At 41.1% G+C, this 26,594-nt stretch overlaps 3 protein-coding genes across 3 annotated transcripts; 1 reads left to right on the top strand and 2 right to left on the bottom strand.

Moving 5' to 3' along the window:
* Window positions 1-3,625: 3,625 nt before the first annotated feature.
* Window positions 3,626-4,564, top strand: LOC310821744 (olfactory receptor 52N5-like; the record flags this gene model as incomplete). Its single annotated transcript, XM_083693933.1, has 1 exon — window positions 3,626-4,564. The coding sequence occupies one exon, from the start codon at window positions 3,626-3,628 to the stop codon at window positions 4,562-4,564; it is 939 nt and encodes a 312-aa protein (XP_083550059.1).
* A 5,139-nt stretch (window positions 4,565-9,703) lies between these two features.
* LOC310821751 (olfactory receptor 52K2-like) lies at window positions 9,704-13,439 on the bottom strand (the record flags this gene model as incomplete). Its single annotated transcript, XM_083693948.1, has 3 exons — window positions 9,704-10,056; window positions 10,369-10,595; window positions 13,066-13,439. 3 exons carry the CDS (start codon window positions 13,437-13,439, stop codon window positions 9,704-9,706), a joined length of 954 nt encoding a protein of 317 aa, XP_083550074.1.
* Window positions 13,440-20,515: 7,076 nt separating this feature from the next.
* On the bottom strand, window positions 20,516-24,223 carry LOC310821757 (olfactory receptor 5V1-like; the record flags this gene model as incomplete). Its single annotated transcript, XM_083693958.1, has 3 exons — window positions 20,516-20,847; window positions 21,185-21,411; window positions 23,850-24,223. 3 exons carry the CDS (start codon window positions 24,221-24,223, stop codon window positions 20,516-20,518), a joined length of 933 nt encoding a protein of 310 aa, XP_083550084.1.
* Between the last annotated feature and the right edge of the window lie 2,371 nt (window positions 24,224-26,594).

The following is a 26,594-nucleotide window of genomic DNA, read 5'->3' on the forward strand; positions in this document are numbered from 1 at the left end:
AATATTTTGTAAACTGCCTTTAATCCAGTATAGTGACTGTAATTATAGTGCCTTTTCCCTATAGTGCATTATTGTTGCATTATATCTGGTCTAAGGGTCAATACACCTCATTTACCACAGCTCACTTTGTCAGCTGTAATAAATGGCTGATGGCTAGTTTTTTTTAAACAAGAGGTACAGTAGCATAGTGAATTATGACACTATGGAAATGCATGGTAGTACACGGCTCCTTATGATATTGCATGTGTAGATTGCATGTGTAGATTGACATGTGTAGATTTGATTGTTGAATCTGAAACAAATCAAGAAATTGGTCACAACAAAAAAAAGTGTTAAAGCAACCTTATCAGGTTACTTTTGTTGTCAGCAACACAGAATAAGAGTACTCAAATTAACATGTCTTACTGTAATGCTGATGTTCATACATACATACATACAGTGTAGCTAAACCAACAACTATTGCATTGAACTTCATATTTATTATTCTATTGATAAAGACATTGGAGCAAAAAGGTAGTCACATTTGAACCTGTTAATTAAAACATACATCCAAGACACCATGTACAGGATTGCGGCCTCTTTTCACTGCAATGGGAATTGCAATGACAATTCAGAATAGTGTCTCCTCCTCTCTCCCGCCCCTTGCTCAATGCAAAGTACTTCTCTAACTAAAACTATTAATCTGTCAATCATTTTCACGTTTTTAACCAGCAAATGTCGTAGTTGACCAACAAATTTCTTAGCATGACCTTGAAACTAGCAAAGGACCTGTGTGGTTGAATATCAGTGGTTATTTAGTTTGGAAATGTCCACAGAAACATGAACATGGAAATGAGCCAGCAGAGCGGAGACACTCACATTCAAACTGTAACAATAAATCTGTCAATCATTTTCACATTTTAACCAGCGAATGTCTTAGTTGCATGATCTTGAAACTAGCAAAGGACCTGTGTGGTTGAAATGCAGTCGTTTTTTTGTCTGGAAATGTCAGCAGAAAACATGAACACGGAAATGAGCCAGCCAGCGGAGACGCTCACATTTGCTAAACCTGAAGTTTCAAACAAATCTCCTCATTCCCCAAACAAAACTCAGAGGCTGTAATGTCAAACAGGACTAGGAAGAATCATCAGAATACATGTTACAAACCTATTTGCACACCAAGGCAGTACAGTAGGTAGCAAATGAGCCACACAGAAGTCGTAGGTTACATGCCCACAGCAAGTCGTAGACACACAGCAGCATTAACATGCTGTTACATAGTAGGCCTACATTAGTAAATGGATGAGTTTTGTAAATTGATGAAAATGGATGATTATAAATTGATGATAATAATTCAAAATATAGCCAAATCTGCTCAACTCCATATACCATGTAATGTAACAGCATATCCCAAAAGGTGGGGCACAGTAAGACATACAACATTCATTGTACATGATAAGAATTCAGAGGGGAAACATTTGATAGTGAACATAAACTCTCTTGTTAATGCCTCATAGTTAGATCATGAGGGAGTTAACTATAGACTACTGCTTATTGTCTATAAAACGGTGGAGGGAGACATAATATTTTTAATCCTTGTCCCATGACTCCTACAGTGTGAGGATGGATTTGAAAGCCCAGGAGCCAACAAGGTGATGATTTCAAGCCTGATGATTGCAAGCCTTTCAAACATGGGTGACTGAAGGGTAACATTGTTTTATTTCTGTCTGTTTTTAATTATTTTGTAAGCGATGGACTTTTCAGACAAATCTTCATGAGCATAGTTCACCCACAATACAAATGAGCATGATCTTACACATACTCTGGCTGTAATTTACATTTACTTTTGAGTCATTCAACAGACACTATTATCCAGAGCAACTTACAATAAGTACATTTGCCGAGAGTCAGTGAAACTGTCTCATACTGTTTCTTAGTTTATGTTTGTCTTTGTTTCATGTTATTCATTTATTGTTTCCTGTTTATTTTTGTGTTACTCAGCTTGTTTCTCGTTTCAGACACCTGCCTTGTGTGTTTCCCACTTCACCTGTTCCTCATCATCCTTCCCTGTATATTTAGTCTGTGTGTTCCCCTGTCTCTGTGCCAGTTTGTCTTTGTACCTTTGTGTCATACGGCCCAGCATTTCCTAGTGATAAGTATATCTGGTTTTTGATCTCCGAGTGCGTTTTTGACTTTGCCTTTTTGCCGACCCCTTTTCAGATTATCTGCCTGCCTTTTTGAACTGCCTACCTGTGTACCAAACCCTGCTTTGCCTATCCCCTTCCTAGATTATCTGCCTACCCATTGACTGCCTACCTGTGTACCGAACCTTTCTAAAAGTAAAGACTATTCTATTGGATTTAAGTCATGCGTTTGAGTACTCCTGCCATTACAGTAACATCTATCACATTTATTGCAAGTTTCTTTCTATAAGCAGTCACAGTGCTAGGGAAAGTGAAAAAGTGATTTGATTTGTATTAATTGATTCTATTAAATGGTTAATTCAACAAGGCAATTTGGATGAGATCACATTAATTTGTATTTTGGGTGAACTATCCCTTTAAAGCCGGATTTTGCTTGGAAATCAAAGGCTGCCCTGAGGGAATCATTTGCTTGGAAAATGGTCATGGAGATGTTTTATTATCTTTATTTATACAGGGAGGTCTTACTGAGACCCGAGTCTCTTTTACATAATAGCCATGTAATTACAAATTACATGGCAACAGGGAAAAGAAACATCCAGACATACAAAATCTCTCTATTTCAATGAAATAAAAACAATGGGGGAAAAAATGGAAATCTAAAAAATTATTAATGGAAAAAAACAAAATAATAACAACAATAATATAAACCCTAAAGACATAAGCACAACATAGATTAAAAAAGCAATGTGGATAACAGACAAGCAATAGATTGGAATCACACAACAAAGGACCTGCGAAACCAGTTAACATTTACAATGAATTAATGCGCTAATATTCTCTTAAGATGGCCTAAGGTGACTAGCTTCAGTTCCCTCTGAAGACCATTCTAAGAGGATGGGGCATGAATGCTCAAAGTTGTCCTCCCAGAAACTGTTGAACTGTTGAAGCATAGGAAACCTCCAAAACTAGAAAGTCTTAAGATCTTATGTGATAATTTGTGACCCACCAATTCAAAAGAAGGGTGAAGTACGGTGATAGTTTCTGGAGAAGTGCTTTATAAACAAAAGTAAGCCAATGTCATGATCTTCGATTAGCCAGGGAAAACCTAACTCACATTCTGGTATAAAATACAATGGTGAGTGGTATATCTGTCACTGGTTGTAAACCGGAACGTGCTGTGATATATAGCATCCAAGGATTTTATTGTACTAGTTTGAGCATGCATGTATAAAATATTGCTATAGTCAATCACAGTTGAGATGCATTGAAGTTCCACTATTTTCTCAAATATCAAACCTATTCCCTTTTGCCTGTGTGTTCGTCTGTTTCTGCTCTAGCCAGCTTGTCATTATCTTGCCAAACAAGGCAATGTGACAATACCAATGCCATCCATCGCACATGTGAAATAGTTTTCTTTCTTTCTCTTCCCTCTCTTTTATCTCTTTCCTCTCCTCTCTATTTTGTTTTTCCTCTCTCCCCTCTTTTTCTTTCTCAGACAGCTGATGGAGAACCTGACCTATAACAGCTACATCCTCCAGCTGGAGGGGTTAAAGGTCACCCAGCAGTCCATGTACCCCGTCTTCCTCTTCTTCTTCTTCTCCTACCTCTTCATCATGGTCACCAACGTGGGTATGGTGGTTCTCATATACATGGAGAGGAGCCTGCACCAGCCCATGTATATCCTCTTCTGCAACCTGCCCTTAAACGATGTCATCGGTAACTCTATTATGATCCCTAGGCTGCTGGGCGACCTCCTGGTCCCGGCATCTGAGCGCTACATCAGCTACACCGAGTGTGTGGTCCAGGCCTTCTGCTCACACATGTTCGGCACCGCCTCACACACGATACTGATGATCATGGCCTTTGACAGGTACGTGGCCATCTGCAACCCCCTGCGCTACACCACCATCATGAACAACAGTATGGTGATGAAGCTTTCTGTGTCTGCTTGGGCGGTGGGCTTGGTCCTAGTGGGCATTCTGCTGGGTCTGACCCTGCGACTGAGCCGCTGCAGGACTCTGATCTCCAATCCATACTGTGACAATGCCTCATTGTTCAAGCTCTCCTGTGAGAGCGTGTACATCAACAACGTGTATGGCCTCACCTTCACGGTGGTGCTGTTAGTCTCCTCTATTGGCAGCATCACGCTCACCTACTTGAAGATCGTGGCCGTCTGCCTGACCAATAAGAACAAGGCTCTTAACAGTAAGGCCATGAAGACCTGCAGCACACACCTGGTTGTGTACCTGATCATGCTGGTGTGCGGTTTCGTCAACATCATCCTGCATCGCTTCCCTCAATACTCAGATTACAGGAAACTGTCCGCACTGCTCTTTCACATCGTCCCTGGCAGCATGAACCCCATCATTTACGGGCTGCAGTCCAAAGAGATACGCAAACTTATGGTGCACATGTTCCAGTCCAAGAAAGTGTCTCCATGATGTGTTTTGTTATGAACTGTAGAAGTTATAATGTTCAGGGTTGGCATCAATTTAATTTCTTTTCAGTCAATTCAGGAAGTGGATTGAAATTACAATTCAATTACAATTGCAAAAAGGCCATTCGTTTTTAATGTTTTCTACATAAACTGAAAAAAATAAGCTTTTTCCATTATATTGAATTAGTGTGTGAAAAATCATGTATACTAAACAATACAAGAGAACCAGCGTAAAAGCAGGTGGCCTGAGGCATCAAAGGGACATGGCCAGCACTCGGGCCGGCCCACCAGTGGCACACCTGCATCAGGTGGACAAACATCAGCCACCCAGACCGGCCAACAAGGTGATAATTTCAGTTTCAGTTTCAGACATGGGTTGTGTCTCACACTTGTTAGGAGGTGACTAAAGGGTAACATAAAAACTGTCTGTTTGTAATCATTTCATAAACCATGGACTTTTCAGAAAGATCTACATGAACACAATTATTATATAGTACATATGGTAGACACATGCAATCAGATTGGACTACTGTTACTTTTCAGGGTTAAATAGGCAGTTTACCCATATTTCAGAAAGTGATTCCATACATTGAAACTAGTTTAGTGGAGTTTGCTCAACACAGCTCTTCTTTGTGTGCAGATCTCAGACAGCAGTGAAAATCGGTCTCGCGACAATAGAGAGATCAGATACATTACACTTGACTTAATCAGACCCTGAGGTGCCAGCAGGGGCACTGTTGTCATGGACATTCTGGCGCATCAATAGAACATAAAAGCATTCACAAAGGTAGAAATTATTAAGTGATATGATCAGTCATGCAATCATGTAATATACTAAAACTATACACATATGATCACACATGATGGTTTTATGTCTAAACATAAGTAATCTCAATATTTTCCACCTGTTATGTATTGGCCATCTAAGTTTGTCCCTTCGAAGATACCGTCACGTATCCTTTATATACCTTGTGTGTCTTGGTTGTGCGGATTCCGGGGTTCTGACAAGATACAGTTACCCATAAGAAATACTCCTCTGTCTCATGCCTTTTTATTAACAGTTATACTCCAGTATATAAATCTCAAACTCACTCTAAAACGACCGTTTATATCCTTAAAATAATGATTTTGATTTCACGCTACGCTTCCTGTTTTCTTCTCGTTCGCCAGGTCAGTTGCCCATTTTCAATACAACGGTTTTTGTTATTCAACTGTCCAGTCATTTCGATATACAGTATACCTTGTGTGTTATGGTTGTGCAGATTCCGGGGTTCTGACAAGAATACAATTACCCATAAGAAATACTCCTCCGTCTCATGCCTTTTTATTAACAGTTATACTCAGTTATACAGTTATACAGTAAAAGTAGGAGTATGCAACACCACCATAAGGTGAAAAACTAAAATAATACATTAGAATCATTCAAGGACAACATTTGTTGCACAGTTTCATATAGATTACATACAGCTAAAGTCACATAACAAAAAGCTAGAAGGAGTGCGTTTGTGGTTGTAGATTTAAAAAACAACAACAACTGAAATGTTATTAAAAAATCGAATCTATTTATCCATCCATCCATATATTGGAATATCTATAGTCCAAAACATCTTAACTTAATCAACTACCAAAAAGAGACTGCAACTATTATTTGCTTTCTTCCAACTGTTTCACACTGCTAGTCCTCCAACAACTTTTAAGCTAGTCACACCATTCCAACTTTAAAACATGCAGAGGCCTCTAACTCGCGTTGCTTACATTTATATTTTTCAATGTCATTATACTTTTTAAACTATTAAAATTTGAAAGTGCAAAAAAACTTTTACCAACGCTGCTCTTACAACTTTGAAGCTACTCACAACTAAATCCAACTGTAAAATGTGCAGAAAACTCCAAATTATTAACCTTGTAAAAATATTTCTGATATCTATTATACTGCAGCAAACAGCAGGGTAGAGTAGCTTGCCGTAAGCGGGTATCGAACTCACGACCTTCCGTTTACAAACTGGCTGCGCTAGCTACAACACGAAGACATTTAACTCCATTGGCAGAGCCGCTAATGGACTTTACACAGGGTCGTTACACTACTTTTTAAACTATTTAACTTTTTGTAATTCCAAAAAGTCTCACTAAGTACTTTTATTATAGTGCCTTATAGTTGCATTATATCTGGTCTAAGGATCAATACACCTAATTTAATACAGCTCACTTTGTCAGCTGTAATAAATGGCAGTTTTTTCTTTGTACAAGACGTACAGTAGCATAGTGTATTATGACGATATGGATATTCATGGCAGTACCTGGCTCCTAATGAGATTGTATCGATTGACGTGTAGTTATCAGAATTAGATGGCTCATAGTGTTTTTTGTTTTTGTTTATTCTCCTTTTTACAATATTCCCCAAAAGTTAGTTGTCATTCATGGTCAAGGTGTATAAAATATAAAACAGAGTTCTCTCGGTTTACAAATTTACAAAAGGGATTTTTCATTTGTTAGTTGGCTAGCACACAAACAATTCAAGGTAACTGGCTAGCAAAGCAAACGAGAGGAAAACAAACAAAATAGCGCAACGAGTGCTACGCTGTATAGTTAGAGCGATTTAGCAAAACACACAGGTAGATCAGGTGAGATGATATAAATGAATTGTCGTTAATTGATTACGGGTGGAGCTGAGATTAGTTGAGGCGTGGTCTCCGTCCTCTCGAACCTCAGTTAAATTAACTCCAATAACACAATAAGACAACAGCTGTGTTCCAAAATGCGTTGTTGCACTCTATCTATAGCGTATACCAAGTACAGATATGTTTGGTCATGTGATCAAGTGCCGTTCCAAATTCACGTCCGTTAAACGTCAAGTTCATATTTAATTCTGGAAATTCTACTGGTGTACTTGGGAGGACTGAATAACGAAGCACGGTGGTCAGCATACTTTCCCTTCCCAGTGGACATCACGATTTGCACATAGGAGGTAGAGGAAGAAAGAGGATTTAGAATTTTTCTTCACCAACGGACATGATGATGATGATGATGGTGGCAGGATTTGTGTATAAGTGAGCTTAATGATCTATTTTAAGTATTTTTCAGAATAATTGTATACACAATTTGAATATGATTTAGAAGTGCTAGTTGTAATGTCACATCACACTAGTTTTGTCATCATTTTAGCTAGCCAGCTAGCCGAAATCTAGCAAAAGGTTTTAACGAGCTATAGTTATAGCTAATGTTATAGTTAACGACCAGATTCATGACTTAATGTTGATGATGTAACTAGCTAGATTGTTTGCTACCCAACCAAGCTACAGGCGAAGGTATGCGTTACAGTCCATTTGTTGATCCAGGGACTGATTAGGACATGGAGGCCCAAATAAAATGGCAGGCCAAGAACAAAGCCCTCTTCACGGGGAAAATGAATGCTGCTAAATCGAGATGGACGTAAGTTTGTTGCATGTTGAGGTTTCAAGTCTACCCAACTCCGCTGTGTTATCAAGTGTCAGAATTTCCTAGCCGTCTTTCTTGCATAGTTAAAGACAGCTTTGGCTTCGTTTGGTCGCAGATAGTTTGAACACATCCCTCCTTTATAACAGATTCCGAATTGTGCTTTTTGTTATACTAGCGAAAATGTAGACCTATTGTGTTTCAACTAACAGTGTATTTAAGAATTTGGGTTGGAGGGGAAGATCTAAAAAAAGCCCCCAAAAAATTGCAAAACCTGAAAACCATATAAGGTTGTTGTGTTAACACTTCACTTGTGTCCTCATGTCATCCTAAAGCATAGTTGTCGTAGATTTGTGCCTACCAAATCACAATATAATAAGTTATGCAATATTTCTACTACTACTACTAATAATAATTATAATACAATATGTACGGTTATTATAGGAGTTGAAGGCACCCACACAGGCTCAGGGACAGAGGGAGGGGAGACCACTGCTGCATCCTGGCAGTGGTATTCAATGATGGATGGATGGCTTTTCAGCCATCGCCTATCAATCAGGCCAGGATGCATGGATGGGTCATCTTACCGGGGTGCAGTGGTGGTCTCCCCTCCCTCTGACCCTGAGCCAGTCTGGATGAAATAGCTTGGGAATTTCTGGAATATGGGTAAACTGAACATTTAAAGTCATAGTCTCACAGATCAGTTGGGTCTGATCTCCTGCAATAAACTTTAGTTTGTTTGTCTAATTAACTGGACATTCTGCACAGTTCTGATTCACCAGTGACAGCATGGAGAAGGAGTAGGCCTTGTCCCTACAGAGGGCTAATTAACCCTAACGGGGCTATCAGGGCATGATTAGTGGCAGAGTGACTAGGGTACTCATTAGACTACTACGGCCCCCCTACCAAAGAGGTTAGCAACAGTGGCAAACAAACATCTGTGATGAAACAGGGTTACTCACATGCGCACAAGCACACACACAGAGTTTCGATAATATCCCAACATCCATTGCAGCTTTAGGTCGACTAAGGGTCATATGCTTTCCTACTATGCGGTTATGGTGATGGGTTATGTAGGCCTAACTGTATGGATGCAGCTGTCAGAGGATCTCATGTTTGCGTCATGAATGTGCATTTTGAGACATAGGCCCTGCTGTTCGATTCACTTCTTTCTCTTCATTTCTTTTATCCGTACTCCTCCCTAATTTCTGGTCCTTCCTGTTTCCGTCATCACATCGAGGTAGAATTCCTGGTGAATAATTGGCAGCTAAACTTCTGGAATGCACTTATAGAAAATATAGACTAAATAAAGACTTGGCCCTTCGTGCTGTACTGTATACAACTACAAAATGTGTTAACGATCAACATTTTGTCAACAAACGTTCCCTGAAAGATTTTTTTGAACATTTTTATTGAAGTTATTTTCAACCAGGGGTATAATGAATCATAAATTGTATTTTCATTGAACACATGAAAAGTGCAATCTCAAAGTGCAGAGAGTAGAGTTCAATAGATAACAAGTTTAGGCATGTAGTATAGATTCAGTCATCAGCTACACAAATTCATAAAGGGACAGAATCATGTAACATTTTCTGATCAACATGGAGATGAAAGGAGCAAGCTTCAGTCAGACAGGATGTGACAAAAAGGCATGATCTGCCTGTGGGAAACAAACAGATATTCTTAGCATACAAATTCTGTATTCTGTACATCAGTATTTGGGCGAGATCGGTTTTTTAAACAGTCCAGCGATGCTTGTACGTAATTCTTTGGTGACCAAGCCGTATATTATAGGGTTGATGGTCGGGGGCACTATGAACCCCAGTATGGTGCAGAACCTCTTCATGTTCATAGAGACGTTAGGGAAACGGACACTGAGGACGAGGATGAGGATAGTGACCTCATAGGTCAGGTAGACGACCAGGTGTGTGGCACAGGTCTGCACGGCCTTGCTGCGGCTGTTGCTGTCGCAGTTCCTGTTCAGGCAGGCAGTCAGGATCTTGACATAGGCGAAAGCGATGAGGAGGAAGGAACAGGTGCTCACTGTCCAGGTAATACACAAGCCTGGAATGAGATTGTAAAGAATATGGAACTCCCAAATGAGTACCTGCATCTACTACCTTTTTTTTTTGTCAATAAAGCTTTTTAAGATAAAACACATTCTTATAGACATGGACAAGAAAATCTGATTGAGCAAACAAGAGAGCAAATGCTACAGCATATCATTTCTGGTCATGTACTACAATGTTACAAAAAATACATCTGTACAAAGTGTGCAGTTTTGTACTTGATTATTTTCCTCTTGTTGTTACTCTATGTTTTTTGTGTAGACATGAATATCTGTCTGATCCTTCCTTATGTCATCCTAAAACTTACCGTAATAGTCATTGATAGGGGTGGGCCGACAGGCCAGGATCAGGATGGAGCGGTTGCTGCAGATGACGTTTCTGATGTGGGTGCCACACAAGGGGGTGCCCAGATTCAGGGCAAAAAGCACCCCGATGAGGAGGATGGCTATAGCCCAGGCCAGAGCACAGGAAAACACCAGCCGAGCCGGTGTCATGATGGCTTGGTACCGAAGCGGCTCACAAACAGCCACATACCTGTAGTTTAGAGTGAAACAGAAATAGAATACATACAGACAACATTTATTGTCTCATATAGGTTACATTCTGTACAGCTACGGTGCTGCTTGAAAGTTTGTGAACCCTACAGGGATGGTCATTATTTTTGTATAAAATATTAAAAATGAAGTTAAAATCTTTATCTAAACCCCACATTCCAAATAAAGGACACAAACAAATTATATATTTTCATTGTTTATTTAACAAAAGTGGTTTATTTAACAAAAACTCATTTTATGTGTGGAAAAATATATGAACCTCTTCAGTCAATAGCTTGTGGTACCTCCATTAGCAGCGATAAATTGGAGTAAACACCTCGTATAACCACTAATCAGTCTCTGACATCTGTTTTGAGGGATTTTTCCCCACACCTTACAGAACTCATCCAAATGAGTGAGGTTTGAGGGGTGTCTGGCATGAACTGGCCGCTTCAGGTCCAGCATCTCGATTGGATTTTGGTCAGAAGTTTGACTTTGCCAATCCAAAACACAAATCTTCTTTCACATGAGCATTCTTTGGTAGATTTGCTAGAATGCTCTGGGTCGTTGTTTTGTTGGAAGACCCATTTTCAGCCCAGCTTTAGCTCCTTGACTGACGGCTTGAGATTCTGTTCAAGAATCTCCTGATATACCTCAGAATTCATGGTTCCCTTAATGATGTGGAGTCGTCCAAAAAAAGCAGCCCCAGATCTTGACATTCCCACCACCATACTTGACTGTTGGGATAAGGTTATAATATATGCCATTTAGCTGACGCTTTTATTCAAAGTGACTTACATTGCAGTGAGTGCATATATTTCAGTATATATGGTCCCAGCGGGAATCAAACTCACAACCTAAGCGTTGTTAGCGCCACGCTCTACCAACTGAGCCACAGAGGACCACACCAGGTTCTTTTGGTGGTAGGCAGTGTTGGGTTTTCGCCAAACACAGTGGTTTTGATTGTGACCAAAAAGGTCAATTTTGGACTCATCTGTCCAGAGAACGGACTTCCAGAAACCTTCAGGCTTGTCCAGGTGGTCTCTGGCAAAATTAAGATGGGCAATTTGGTTCTTTTTTGACAGCAGAGGCTTCTTCCTAGCAAACCTCCCATGAATGCCATTTCGATTCAGTATTCTTCTTATTGTTGAAGCATGCACAGTTGCCTGAGATGCAGCAAGGGAGGTCTGCAAATCTCTAGATGTTATGTTTGGGTTGGCTTTTACCTGATTTCTTATCTTTCTTGTGGATCTTGGGGATATTTTGGAAGGGCGTCCACTTCTAGGCCGAGCTGCTGGCATGTTAAATGCTCTGCAATTTTAAATGATTTGCCTCACAGTGGACTGATGGAGCTCTCACAGGTATAACCTACCTCAGACTGATGTGCTCTCACTACACTCTTCCTGATGTCCTCTGAGATCTCCTTTCCTCTCGGCATGGTGTGTTTTGCATTCACCTGTATGGGTAACACAAAACTGACCAGGTTTCTTATCTCTATTTATCAGAGTCCTGCCCAAACTCTTTTCTAAATATCTCTCCTTTGATTGGTTCATTTGGTACCCAATTATTTACCCACCTGATTCTACTTACCTACTTGATTTAACCAATGCAACATGGACTTCACTTATTTTTGCACCTACACTAATTTCTTTATACACGCATGATTTCCTCTAAACCAGGATATGGAATTGGTAAATATAAACCTGTTATGTCAGTTAAAAAAAGACTGGTTTTGATTAAATAAAGATTTCATGGTCAAAAATAAAAAACATCTATAATTGCACAAGGGGTTCACATACTTTCAAGCAGCACTGTATGTTCAAATAACTAAATCAATACTGAAACATAATCAGTTAATCATTATTTGATCACTCAATCATTCATGTCCTTCCAAAATTATTGTCACTTTCATGGTTTACTCTTTCTTGAAAATAACCATTATTAAGTTTGCACTGGTGCAAACATTTAAAGGGACACTTCACCATTTTGTTGTAACTCATACTAATTATCTCCAGGAACAAACTGTACCCGTCTCTACATATGTGAAAACTGTGATTTTTGACATTTGACAGTCAATAAGATGGAGAAAAGGTACTGAGGAAATGTGATGTAATTGGGGGTAAAAAAATAAATGCATTCAGTGATTATCAGAAACGACAACGAGATTCCAGCCAGGGGGAGTGTGTTTCTGGTTGTAGATTTAGAAAATCACTAAATATATATATATTTTTTTTACCCCCAATGATATCATAGAAAGGAAATTACCCCCGATCTTATTGACTACAGAATGTAGAAAATTACAGTTTTCACATACGTAGACACTGGTATGGTGCTAGAGATAATAAATATGAGGTGAAAGTGAAGTGGCACTTTAACAAATTGAGCCCTAGCTGAATGAGTAATCTATTCTCCCACACAGTTATACAATGTTTACACTATATACAGTACAGGAGTAGAACAGTGTCTCATACCTGTCATAGGCCATGGCACACAATATTGTCTGGGCAGCTGTACCATAGGTGTGTATAGAGAAGGCCTGGGCGATGGCGCTGACATATGGGATTCTCTTATCTCCTGTCAGGAACTGTCTCATCAGCTGAGTCATCACAGCTGTGCCTCCAAGTAGGTCACAGGCGGCCAGGTTACACACCATCACATACATGGGCCTGTGCAGCTTTTTGTCCACTGTAATCACACTCAACACAATCCCGTTCCCCACAAGGACCAGCATGTAGTTGGCCAGGACCAGGGAGAACAGCAGATAACCCTGGCCCTCTGGCACCGCAAAACCATCCAGCTCAAAGATGATTGGCTGCTTCAGGGCTGAATAGGACACGTTCTCCATTCTCAACATAAGAGCCTTGTAAAAAACACAGTACAGGAGGAACCTCCACACAACACACATGATCCAGAGAGGTAGACAGATTACTGTTCACTGACTCGTCACAACTTTTAACTTTGAGAGTTTGCTTCAGTATAAATGTTCAATAGTTGATCATGTCTGAGAATAATAGTATTCTACACAAACTAGTATTAGTATATAGTATTATAGTCTAAACTAATCCTGCCCTTTAACATTGGGCAATGTAGTTTTTTATTGCCTTTATCAACAATTGACAAAGTAAGCCACTGTCATAAACATTTTGGCACACAATTCCATTCCTATCTTAATTTAAACATTTCTATTCATAACAAGCCATCTTAGTTCAGTTTGCACAAAGCCTTGCAGGTGTGGTGAGGTGTGCAGGTGTGGTGCTCTCTACCTGTCTGAGCAGTGATGAAGTCCTGGCTAGGGGAGAGGTGACTGTTCTTTATACTACTGGTTTCTTCCACGCCCGTCCTCCCCTGTCTAATTCCCTCAATCCCTACACCCATCACACGACACACTGTGGGCATGCCCGCCCAGGAAAGATGTCATGTCGAAATCTAAAGAGAAACCACCATGGAGAACTGGGGATATTATTAACTTAAAGAAAAGCTGAGCGTCAATTAAGAAAAACTAAGCTGGAAGTCCATGAAGTTCTGGAAGTTCTATGACATTTTTAAAGAACACATCTTCAGTCAAGCCATTAGAAATGCAAGACAAGCTCATTTCTCAAAGCTGATTTCTAAAAATCTTAATAATCCCAGAATGCTTTTCTCAACTATTGACAGCCTCATCAATCCAGTTCTAAGAAGTCACTCTTTCTTCACCTCAACATCAAAATGTGAAGAGTTTGCAGGATTTTTCAAAGACAAGATAACAAAAATCAGGTTGGATCTAAACCATGTTATATTGAATGTGCGTGAGCCCCTGTCTTTGGACACTTTCCCTCAGCCTCAACACAGCACTGAGACAGCGCTAGTTGAAGTTGTAAATGACCTGAGAATGAACATGGATGACTAGAAACTCTCTGTGGGGGGACATGCAGCGTTCGGCCTGTAGAGGGAACTACAGGACCGTGGCCAGGGTTACGTCAGCGAGGCTCCGTTGCACACCTGTTGCAAATGAAGCCTCGTTGACTAGATGGTTTAAGATGTGTGTGCCTCGGCGTTCGAGAGGAGGACGGCGACTGGAAAGTCGCCGAGTGTTTGGAGGAGGCTGGACAGCCAACACAAGAAATAATAACAATTTTTATAATAAACGGGACATTCCCTTACCACCACACTGCGTCCGCCTATCTGTGAGCAAGGGACTTGTTACACTCTCAATATTAGTACTTTTAGACTTAAGCGCTGCTTTTGGTACGGTCGATCATGACATCCTTATTAACAGACTACAGAAGTGTGCTGGCCTCTCTGGCTCAGTTTTAGATTGGTTTAGGACTTATCTGTCTGGCAGAGACTATTTTGTCTCCATTGGTGACCACTCCTCGGCTAACACTAGCATAACGTGGGGTTCCTCAAGGCTCCATTCTGCGACCTCTGTTGTTCAGTCTCTATATGCTGCCACTGGGAAATATCATCAGAAAACACAGGATTCATTTTCCGAGCTATGCCGATGATATACAATTGTACATCTCTATCACCCAATGACATCAGCCCTATTGATAAACTGGTTCAATGCATTGATCATATCAACTTGTGGATGTCACATAATTTCTTGCAATTGAACAAACATAAGACAGAGGTTTTAATTATCGGAGCAAAGGTCCAGAGAGAGATACTGTGTGCTAACTTAAAATCCCTGGTACAAAACGCCAAACCCTTAGCAAAAAATCTCTGAGTGCTTCTAGACCCTGATTTCAATTTTGAATCTCAGTAATCTCAGGAATCAGTAATCTCACTAAAACCGTCTTTTAGAAATATTGCTAAAGTGAAACTGCTTCTCTCCCAGGCAGATACTAAGAGACTTATGCATGCTTTTATCATGAGCAGGCTTGATTACTACAATGCTCTCCTTTCTGGTCTACCAAAGAAAGCTATAAATAAGCTACAGATCATTCAGAATGCAGCAGCACGTGTACTAACCAAGACCAGAAGGAGAGCACACATCTCACCTGTCCTAAAGTCCCTTCATTGCTTGCCTGTCAGTTCTAGGATAGATTATAAGATCCTTTTATTGGTGTTTAATTCACTCAATGGACTAGCGCCTGAATACTTGTTAGACATGCTTTTAATATATGCTCCATCAAGATCACTCAGGTCCTCTGCCACTAGGACATCTAGTGGTGGGTGGACTAGGGTGGATCGCTAAACCCTCTGCCTGGGATGGAGCGATGGTGCGGTCCTGCGCAACCTGTTGGCCTGGATCTGTTGACACCGGGAGACCTTCAGCAGGGCCAACCTAGCTCTCCTCCATGCAACGAACCTCTGCTCGGCTGCCACCTTGGGCTCCTGCTCCGGGAACAGTGGGGGCTGGTAACCAAGGAGACACTGGAAGGGAGACATGCCCGTGGAGAAACAGATTAGGGTGTTGTGTGCATACTCAATCTACAGTAGGTGGCTGCTCCAGGCCACGGGGGTTGGAGGATACCATACACCTCAGGGTTGTCTCCAGGTCCTGGTTAGCCCTCTCCGTCTGGCTGTTCGACTGGGCCCTGAACTGCGGAGTCTGGTCAGAGACGATGTCCAGTGGGAGACCAAACACTCGAAAAACATGCTGGACCATGCAATCGCTTGGGCTGTAGGGAGTTTGCGGAGAGGCACAAATCTACAGGTTTTGTTTTAAAAAATGGTAAACTATAACTAATATGATGGTGTTACCTTGTGAGGGTGGAAGACCGGTGATGAAATTCAAAGAAATGTGAGACCAAGGATAGTTAGGAATGGGAATGGGATGAAGTAAACCCTGACGGCGTGACTGGGGGTTTTCATTCTGGACGCAGACGGGACAGGCAGACCCTGCGACTGAACCGCTGTTGGACTCTGATCACCAACCTTTTTTGTGACAATGCCTCATTGCTCAAGCTCTCCTGTGAGAGCGTGTACATCAACAACATGTATGGCCTCACCTTCACGGTTGTCCTGTTTGTCTCCTCCATTGGCAGCATCACACTCACCAACATATTTTGTTGAGTCAGCATTGCAATAGAGTACCATTCATTCAGAAAATGTTACTTGAACACCTGACGAACACATTTCAACCAATTTCAACCAATTAATTTCAACCAATTATATTCCAACTACTATCACCACTTTTACATGTTTATGATGTGATGTCATCAAAACATAGAAAAGTAAAAAAAAAAAAAAAGAAAAAAAAAAGAAGCCAAGCCTGCATAGTTCACTTTATATGCATTTCTGGCATAAAGGGTTAAAAGGGGCTCTTTTTTTTCACAAATTGCACTAATCCATTATACTACTATTAATGGGCTTGCTTCAGAGAATGTGTCCTATGTAATGGTAGGTAGCCCTGAAGCACCCTGTCGTGTTTCAGCTGGACTGTCATATGTAATCATCAGAATTAGATGGCTCATAGTGTTACTATTTGTTTATTCTCCTACTTACAATATTCCCCTGAAGGAAATCAGGGGCAAATGCACTGTAATCATTGTTAATTTCTGTAATAACACAAACCCCTCAACTCCATATACCATGTAAAGTGACAACATATATCAAAAACATTTTTGGGGCACAGTAAGACAAACAACATTCATTGTTTGTCATAAGAATTCTGTGCGGAACCATTTGATAATTACTATGACCCCGTTGTTGATGCCTCATAGTTACATCATGAGGAAGTTAAGGAACCAATTCTTACTTATTGTCTATAAAACGATGGAGGGAGATAGTGCTACCTGAAGAGAGAGAGGGGAAGGGGGAGAAGACAACACAGGGATAGGGGAAGAGTAAGTCAACACTGGGATAGGGGAAGAGTAAGTCAACACTGGGATAGGGGAGAGCAGAGGAGAGGTAGATTAGGGGCCCTCTGAATATCGTGGGTGGGGCCGCAGTAGGGGGCCCCAGAGCCGAAGGAAGGGTAGAGGAAGGGACAGGGGGAAGTCAGTGCAAGGGTAAAGGATCGTGTAGCCTGTGGGCACAAGGACGTCAGACAAACAGGGGGGGACAAAACAAAGGCAGTAAGCACAGGGGGAGACTGCACAGGGCCTGGCTAGGGCTGGGAGGCAGATGGACAGTAGCTGGAGGTGATACAGAGCCAGCAAAGGAAACATCAGGGGGCAACCTGAGGTTAGCACACAAACTGGCCATGGAAACAGCAAGTCGAGCAGTAAGGACCTGCGTGGCTCAGGATATGCTATGCGGGGTGCCAGCATGCTAAGGCTGAGAGCGGGACCCCTACCGGGGCTGCATGAAAAAACGTACGTAGTCGCTGTACTGCAAGTTGCATCAGACAAAAGTCAGCTTATTGGCACATAAATACACAAAGTAATTGTTCTAAAACAAACAAGAGGAAAACAAGCAAAATAGCGCAACGAGTGCTACGTTGTACAGTCAGAGTGATTTAGAAAAATACGCAGGTGACAGGTAGATCAAGTGAGTATAAATGCATTGTAGTTAATTGACTACGGGTGGAGCTTAGGTTAGTTGAGGGGTGGTCTCCGTCCCCTCGAACCTCAGTTAAATTAACTCCAATAACACAATAAGACAACAGCTGTGTTCCAAAATGCGTTGTTGCACTCTATCTATAGCGTATACCAAGTACAGATATGTTTGGTCATGTGATCAAGTGCCGTTCCAAATTCACGTCCGTTAAACGTCAAGTTCATATTTAATTCTGGAAATTCTACTGGTGTACTTGGGAGGTCTGAATAACGAAGCACGGTGGTCAGCATACTTTCCCTTCCCAGTGGACATCACGATTTGCACAAAGGAGGAAGAGGATTCACCAACGGACCTGATGATGTTAATGGCGGCAGGATTTGTGTATAAGTGAGCTTAATGATCTATTTTAAGTATTTTTCAGAATAATTGTATACACAATTTGAATATGATTTAGAAGTGCTAGTTGTAATGTCACATCACACTAGTTTTGTCATCTTTTTAGCTAGCCAGCTAGCCTATATCTAGCAAAAGATTTTAACGAGCTATAGTTATAGCTAATGGTATAGTTAACGACCAGATTCATGACTTAATGTTGAGGATGTAACTAGCTAGATTGTTTGCTACCCAACCAAGCTACAGGCGAAGGTATGCGTTACAGTACATTTGTTGATCCAGGGACTGATTGGGACATCGAGGCCCAAATAAAATGGCAGGCCAAGAACAAAGTCCTCTTCACGGGGAAAATGAATGCTGCTAAATCGAGATGGACGTAAGTTTGTTGCATGTTGAGGTTTCAAGTCAACCCAACTCTGCTGTGTTATCAAGTGTCAGAATTTCCTAGCCGTCTTTCTTGCATAGTTAAAGACAGCTTTGGCTTCGTTTGGTCGCAGATAGTTTGAACACATCCCTCCTTTATAACAGATTCCGAATTGTGCTTGTTGTCATACTAGCGAAAATGTAGACCTACTGTGTTTCAACTAACAGTGTATTTCTATAAGAATTTGGGTTGGAGGGGAAGATCTAAAGAAAAGCCCCCCAAAAATTGCAAAACCTGAAAACCATATAAGGTTGTTGTGTTAACACTTCACTTGTGTCCTCATGTCATTCTAAAGCATAGTTGCGTAGATTTGTGCCTACCAAATCACAATATAATAAGTTATGCAATATTTCTACTACTACTACTACTACTAATAATAATTATAATACAATATGTACGGTTATTGTAGGAGTTGAAGGCACCCACACAGGCTCAGGGACAGAGGGAGGGGAGACCACTGCTGCATCCTGGCAGTGGTATTCAATGATGGATGGATGGCTTCTTCAGCCATCGCCTATCAATCAGGCCAGGATGCATGGAAGGGTCATCTTACCGGGGTGCAGTGGTGGTCTCCCCTCCCTCTGACCCTGAGCCAGTCTGGATGAAATAGCTTGGGAATTTCTGGAATATGGGTAAACTGAACATTTAAAGTCATAGTCTCACAGATCAGTTGGGTCTGATCTCCTGCAATAAACTTTAGTTTGTTTGTCTAATTAACTGGACATTCTGCACAGTTCTGATTCACCAGTGACAGCATGGAGAAGGAGTAGGCCTTGTCCCTACAGAGGGCTAATTAACCCTAACGGAGCTATCAGGGCATGATTAGTGGCAGACTGACTAGGGTACTCATTAGACTACTACGGCCCCCCTAGTTAGCAACAGTGGCAAACAAACATCTGTGATGAAACAACAGAGTTACTCACATGCGCACAAGCACACACACAGAGTTTCGATAATATCCCAACATCCATTGCAGCTTTAGGTCTACTAAGGGTCATATGCTTTCCTACTATGCGGTTATGGTGATGGGTTATGTAGGCCTAACTGTATGGATGCAGCTGTCAGAGGATCTCATGTTTGCGTCATGAATGTGCATTTTGAGACATAGGCCCTGCTGTTCGATTCACTTCTTTCTCTTCATTTCTTTTATCTGTACTTCTCCCTAATTTCTGGTCCTTCCTGTTTCCGTCATCACATCGAGGTAGAATTCCTGGTGAATAATTGGCAACTAAACTTCTGGAATTCACTTTTATAAAATATAGACTAAATAAAGACTTGGCCCTTCGTGCTGTACTGTATATAACTTCCAAATGTGTTAACGATGAACATTTTGTCAACAAACGTTCCCTGAAAGATTTTCTTGAAAATTTTTATTTAAGTTATTTTCAACCAGGGGTATAATGAATCATAAATTGTATTTTCATTGAGATTGAACTTTTCATGTGTTCAAAGTGCACTGAGTTGAGTTCAGTAGATAACAAGTTTAGGCATGTAGTATAGATTCAGTCATCAGCTACACAAATTCATAAAGGGACAGAATCATCAAACATTTTCTGATCAACATGGAGATGAAAGGAGCAAGCTTCAATCAGACAGGATGTGACAAAAAGGCATGATCTGCTTGTGGGAAACAAACAGACATTCTTAACATACACATTCTGTAATCTGTATTCTGTACATCAGTATTTGGGCGAGATCGGTTTTTTAAACAGTCCAGCGATGCTTGTACGTAATTCTTTGGTGACCAAGCCGTATATTATAGGGTTGATGGTCGGGGGCACTATGAACACCAGTATGGTGCAGAACCTCTTCATGTTCATAGAGACATTAGGGAAACGGACACTGAGGACGAGGATGAGGATAGTGACCTCATAGGTCAGGTAGATGACCAGGTGTGTGGCACAGGTCTGCACGGCCTTGCTGCGGCTGTTGCTGTTGCAGTTCCTGTTCAGGCAGGCAGTCAGGATCTTGACATAAGCGAAAGCGATGAGGAGGAAGGAACAGGTGCTCACTGTCCAGGTAATACACAAACCTGGAATGAGATTGTAAGGAATATGGAACTCCCAAATATGCATCTACTACCTTTTTTTTAAAGGTAGTAAATGCAATAAAGCTTTTTAAGATAAAACACATTCTTATAGACATGGACAAGAAAATCTGATTGAGCAAACAAGAGAGCAAATGCTACAGCATATCATTTCTGGTCATGTACTGCCATGTTACAAAAAATACATCTGTACAGAGTGTGCAGTTTTGTACTTGACTATTTTCCTCTTGTTGTTACTCTATGTTTTTTGTGTAGACATGAATATCTGTCTGATCCTTCCTTATGTCATCCTCAAACTTACCGTAATAGTCGTTGATAGGGGTGGGCCGACAGGCCAGGATCAGGATGGAGCGGTTGCTGCAGATGACGTCTCTGATGTGGGTGCCACACAAGGGGGTGCCCAGATTCAGGGCAAAAAGCACCCCGATGAGGAGGATGGCTATAGCCCAGGCCAGAGCACAGGAAAACACCAGCCGAGCCGGTGTCATGATGGCTTGGTACCGAAGCGGCTCACAAACAGCCACATACCTGTAGTTTAGAGCGAAACAGAAATAGAATACATAAGGACAACATTTATTGTCTCACATAGGTTACATACTGTATAGCTACAGTGCTGCTTGAAAGTTTGTGAACCCTACAGGGATGGTCATTATTTTTGTATAAAATATTAAAATGAAGTTAAAATCTTTATCTAAACCCCACATTCCAAATGAAGGACACAAACAAAAAGAAAATATATTTTCATTGTTTATTTAACAAAAGTGGTTTATTTAACAAAAACTCATTTTATGTGTTCAAAAATATATGAACCTCTTCAGTCAATAGCTTGTGGTACCTCCATTAGCAGCGATAACTTGGAGTAAACGTCTCGTATAGCCACTAATCAGTCTCTGACATCTGTTTTGAGGGATTTTTGCCCACACCTTACAGAACTCATCCAAATGAGTGAGGTTTGAGGGGTGTCTGGCATGAACTGGCCGCTTCAGGTCCAGCATCTTCTTTCACATGAGCATTCTTTGGTAGATTTGCTTGAATGCTCTGGGTCGTTGTTTTGTTGGAAGACCCATTTTCAGCCCAGCTTTAGCTACTTGACTGACGGCTTGAGGTTCTGTTCAAGAATCTCCTGATATACCTCAGAATTCATGGTTCCCTTAATGATGTGGAGTCGTCCAAAAAAAGCAGCCGCAGATCTTGACATTCCCACCACCATACTTGACTGTTGGGATATTAGGATTAGGTTATAATATATGCCATTTAGCTGACGCTTTTATTCAAAGCGACTTACATTGTAGTGAGTGCATATATTTCAGTATATATGGTCCCAGCGGGAATCAAACTCACGACCTAAGCGTTGTTAGCGCCATACTCTACCAACTGAGCCACAGAGGACCACACCAGGTTCATTTGGTGGTAGGCAGTGTTAGGTTTTCGCCAAACACAGTGGTTTTGATTGTGACCAAAAAGGTCAATTTTGGACTCATCTGTCCAGAGAACGGACTTCCAGAAACCTTCAGGCTTGTCCAGGTGGTCTCTGGCAAAATTAAGATGGGCAGTTTGGGTTTTTTTTGACAGCAGAGGCTTCTTCCTAGCAAACCTCCCATGAATGCCATTTCGATTCAGTATTCTTCTTATTGTTGAAGCATGCACAGTTGCCTGAGATGCAGCAAGGGAGGTCTGCAAATCTCTAGATGTTATGTTTGGGTTGGCTTTTACCTGATTTCTTATCTTTCTTGTGGATCTTGGGGATATTTTGGAAGGGCGTCCACTTCTAAGCCGAGCTGCTGGCATGTTAAATGCTCTGCAATTTTAAATGATTTGCCTCACAGTGGACTGATGGAGCTCAAATCTTGTTGAGATTACTTTATAACCTACCTCAGACTGATGTGCTCTCACTACACTCTTCCTGATGTCCTCTGAGATCTCCTTTCCTCTCGGCATGGTGTGTTTTGCATTCACCTGTATGGGTAACACAAAACTGACCAGGTTTCTTATCTCTATTTATCAGAGTCCTGCCCAAACTCTTTTCTAAATATCTCTCCTTTGATTGGTTCATTTGGTACCCAATTATTTACCCACCTGATTCTACTTACCTACTTGATTTAACCAATGCAACATGGACTTCACTTATTTTTGCACCTACACTAATTTCTTTATACACGCATGATTTCCTCTAAACCAGGATATGGAATTGGTAAATATAAACCTGTTATGTCAGTTAAAAAAAGACTGGTTTTGATTAAATAAAGATTTCATGGTCAAAAATAAAAAACATCTATAATTGCACAAGGGGTTCACATACTTTCAAGCAGCACTGTATGTTCAAATAACTAAATCAATACTGAAACATAATCAGTTAATCATTATTTGATCACTCAATCATTCATGTCCTTCCAAAATTATTGTCACTTTCATGGTTTACTCTTTCTTGAAAATAACCATTATTAAGTTTGCACTGGTGCAAACATTTAAAGGGACACTTCACCATTTTGTTGTAACTCATACTAATTATCTCCAGGAACAAACTGTACCCGTCTCTACATATGTGAAAACTGTGATTTTTGACATTTGACAGTCAATAAGATGGAGAAAAGGTACTGAGGAAATGTGATGTAATTGGGGGTAAAAAAATAAATGCTTTCAGTGCTTTCAGTGACAACGAGATTCCAGCCAGGGGGAGTGTGTTTCTGGTTGTAGATTTAGAAAATCACAAAATAAAATATATTTTTTTTACCCCCAATGATATCATAGAAAGGAAATTACCCCCGATCTTATTGACTACAGAATGTAGAAAATTACAGTTTTCACATACGTAGACACTGGTATGGTGCTAGAGATAATAAATATGAGGTGAAAGTGAAGTGGCACTTTAACAAATTGAGCCCTAGCTGAATGAGTAATCTATTCTCCCACACAGTTGTACAATGTTTACACTATATACAGTACAGGAGTAGAACAGTGTCTCATACCTGTCATAGGCCATGGCACACAGTATTGTCTGGGCAGCTGTACCATAGGTGTGTATAGAGAAGGCCTGGGCGATGGCGCTGACATATGGGATTCTCTTATCTCCTGTCAGGAACTGTCTCATCAGCTGAGTCATCACAGCTGTGCCTCCAAGTAGGTCACAGGTGGCCAGGTTACACACCATCACATACATGGGCCTGTGCAACTTCTTGTCCACTGTAATCACACTCAACACAATCCCGTTCCCCACAAGGACCAGCATGTAGTTGGCCAGGACCAGGGAGAACAGCAGATAACCCTGGCCCTCCGGCACCGCAAAACCATCCAGCTCAAAGATGATTGGCTGCTTCAGGGCTGCATAGGACACGTTCTCCATTCTCAACATAAGAGCCTTGTAAAAAACACAGTACAGGAGGAACCTCCACACAACACACATGATCCAGAGAGGTAGACAGATTACTGTTCACTGACTCGTCACAACTTTTAACTTTGAGAGTTTGCTTCGGTATAAATGTTCAATAGTTGATCATGTCACACTAGTATTAGTATATAGTATTATAGTCAAACTAATCCTGCCCTTTAACATTGGGCAATGTAGTTTTTCATTGCCTTTATCAACAATTGACAAAGTAAGCCACTGTCATAAACATTTTGTCACACAATTCCATTCCTATCTTAATTTAAACATTTCTATTCATAACAAGCCATCTTAGTTCAGTTTGCACAAAGCCTTGCAGGTGTGGTGAGGTGTGCAGGTGTGGTGCCCTCTACCTGTCTGAGCAGTGATGAAGTCCTGGCTAGGGGAGAGGTGACTGTTCTTTATACTACTGGTTTCTTCCACGCCCGTCCTCCCCTGTCTAATTCCCTCAATCCCTCAACACCCATCACACGACACACTGTGGGCATGCCCGCCCAGGAAAGATTTCATGTCGAAATCTAAAGAGAAACCACCATGGAGAACTGGGGATATTATTCACTTAAAGAAAACATTTAGAAAAGCTGACCGTCAATTAAGAAAAACTAAGCTGGAAGTCCATTGTGACATTTTTAAAGAACACATCTTCAGTCAAGCCATTAGAAATGCAAGACAAGCTCATTTCTCAAAGCTGATTTCTAAAAATTTTAATAAGCCCAGAATGCTTTTCTCAACTCTTTCTTCACCTCAACATCAAAATGTGAAGAGTTTGCAGGATTTTTCAAAGACAAGATAACAAAAATCAGGTTGGATCTAAACCATGTTATATTGAATGTGCGTGAGCCCCTGTCTTTGGACACTTTCCCTCAGCCTCAACACAGCACTGAGACAGCGCTAGTTAAAGTTGTAAATGACCTGAGAATGAACATGGATGACTAGAAACTCTCAATATTAGTACTTTTAGACTTAAGCGCTGCTTTTGGTACGGTCGATCATGACATCCTTATTAACAGACTACAGAAGTGTGCTGGCCTCTCTGGCTCAGTTTTAGATTGGTTTAGGACTTATCTGTCTGGCAGAGACTATTTTGTCTCCAATGGTGACCACTCCTCGGCTAACACTAGCATAACGTGGGGTTCCTCAAGGCTCCATTCTGCGACCTGTGTTGTTCAGTCTCTATATGCTGATACTGGGAAATATCATCAGAGAACACTGGATTAATGTTTAGAGCTATGCCGATGATATACAATTGTACATCTCTATCATCCAATGACATCAGCCCTATTGATAAACTGGTTCAATGCATTGATCATATCAACTTGTGGATGTCACATCATTTCTTGCAATTGAACAAACATAAGACAGAGGTTTTAATTATCGGAGCAAAGGTCCAGAGAGAGATACTGTGTGTTAACTTAAAATCCCTGGTACAAAACGCCAAACCCTTACCAAAAAATCTCTGAGTGCTTCTAGACCCTGATTTCAATTTTGAATCTCAGTAATCTCAGGAATCAGTAATCTCACTAAAACCGCCTTTTAGAAATAGTGCTAAAGTGAAACTGCTTCTCTCCCAGGCAGATACTAAGAGACTTATGCATGCTTTTATCATGAGCACTCATGAGCTCTCACTACCTAAGAAAGCTATAAATAAGCTACAGATCATTCAGAATGCAGCAGCACGTGTACTAACCAAGACCAGAAGGAGAGCACACATCTCACCTGTGCTAAAGTCCCTTCGTTAGTTGCCTGTCAGTTCTAGGATAGATTATAAGATCCTTTTATTGGTGTTTAAATCACTCAATGGACTAGCGCCTGAATACTTGTTAGACATGCTTTTAATATATGCTCCCTCAAGATCACTCAGGTCCTCTAGTGGTGGGTGGACTAGGGTGGATCGCTAAACCCTCTGCCTGGGATGGAGCAATGGTGCGGGCCTGCGCAACCTGTTGGCCTGGATCTGTTGACACCGGGAGACCTTCAGCAGGGCCAACCTAGCTCTCCATGCAACGATCCTCTGCGCGGCTGTTACGTTCCACGTAGGTTTGTCTGTTCTGTTTTCCCTCTTTCTTTATAGGGCGACATCACCACTCCCATTTGCTGCACCTGCTGCCAATCCTCCTAATCACCTGCCATCCCAGTCCAACCCCAATCAACTCCCTTCATTTAGTATTTAAGCTGTGTGTTGCATGCCAGTCGCTCTCTTCCTGAGCTCATGCTTTGTTGTACACTTTGATGTATGTATCCCCACTGACACTTGTTTCCCCCTACCTTGATTGTGTGTGTGGTAGTTGTTTGTATGGTCCAGGCCCTGGGGCAGGTAAGACAGAGGCCT

Source organism: Argentina silus (assembly GCF_951799395.1).
Source record: "Argentina silus genome assembly, chromosome: 2".
NCBI lineage: Eukaryota > Metazoa > Chordata > Actinopteri > Argentiniformes > Argentinidae > Argentina > Argentina silus.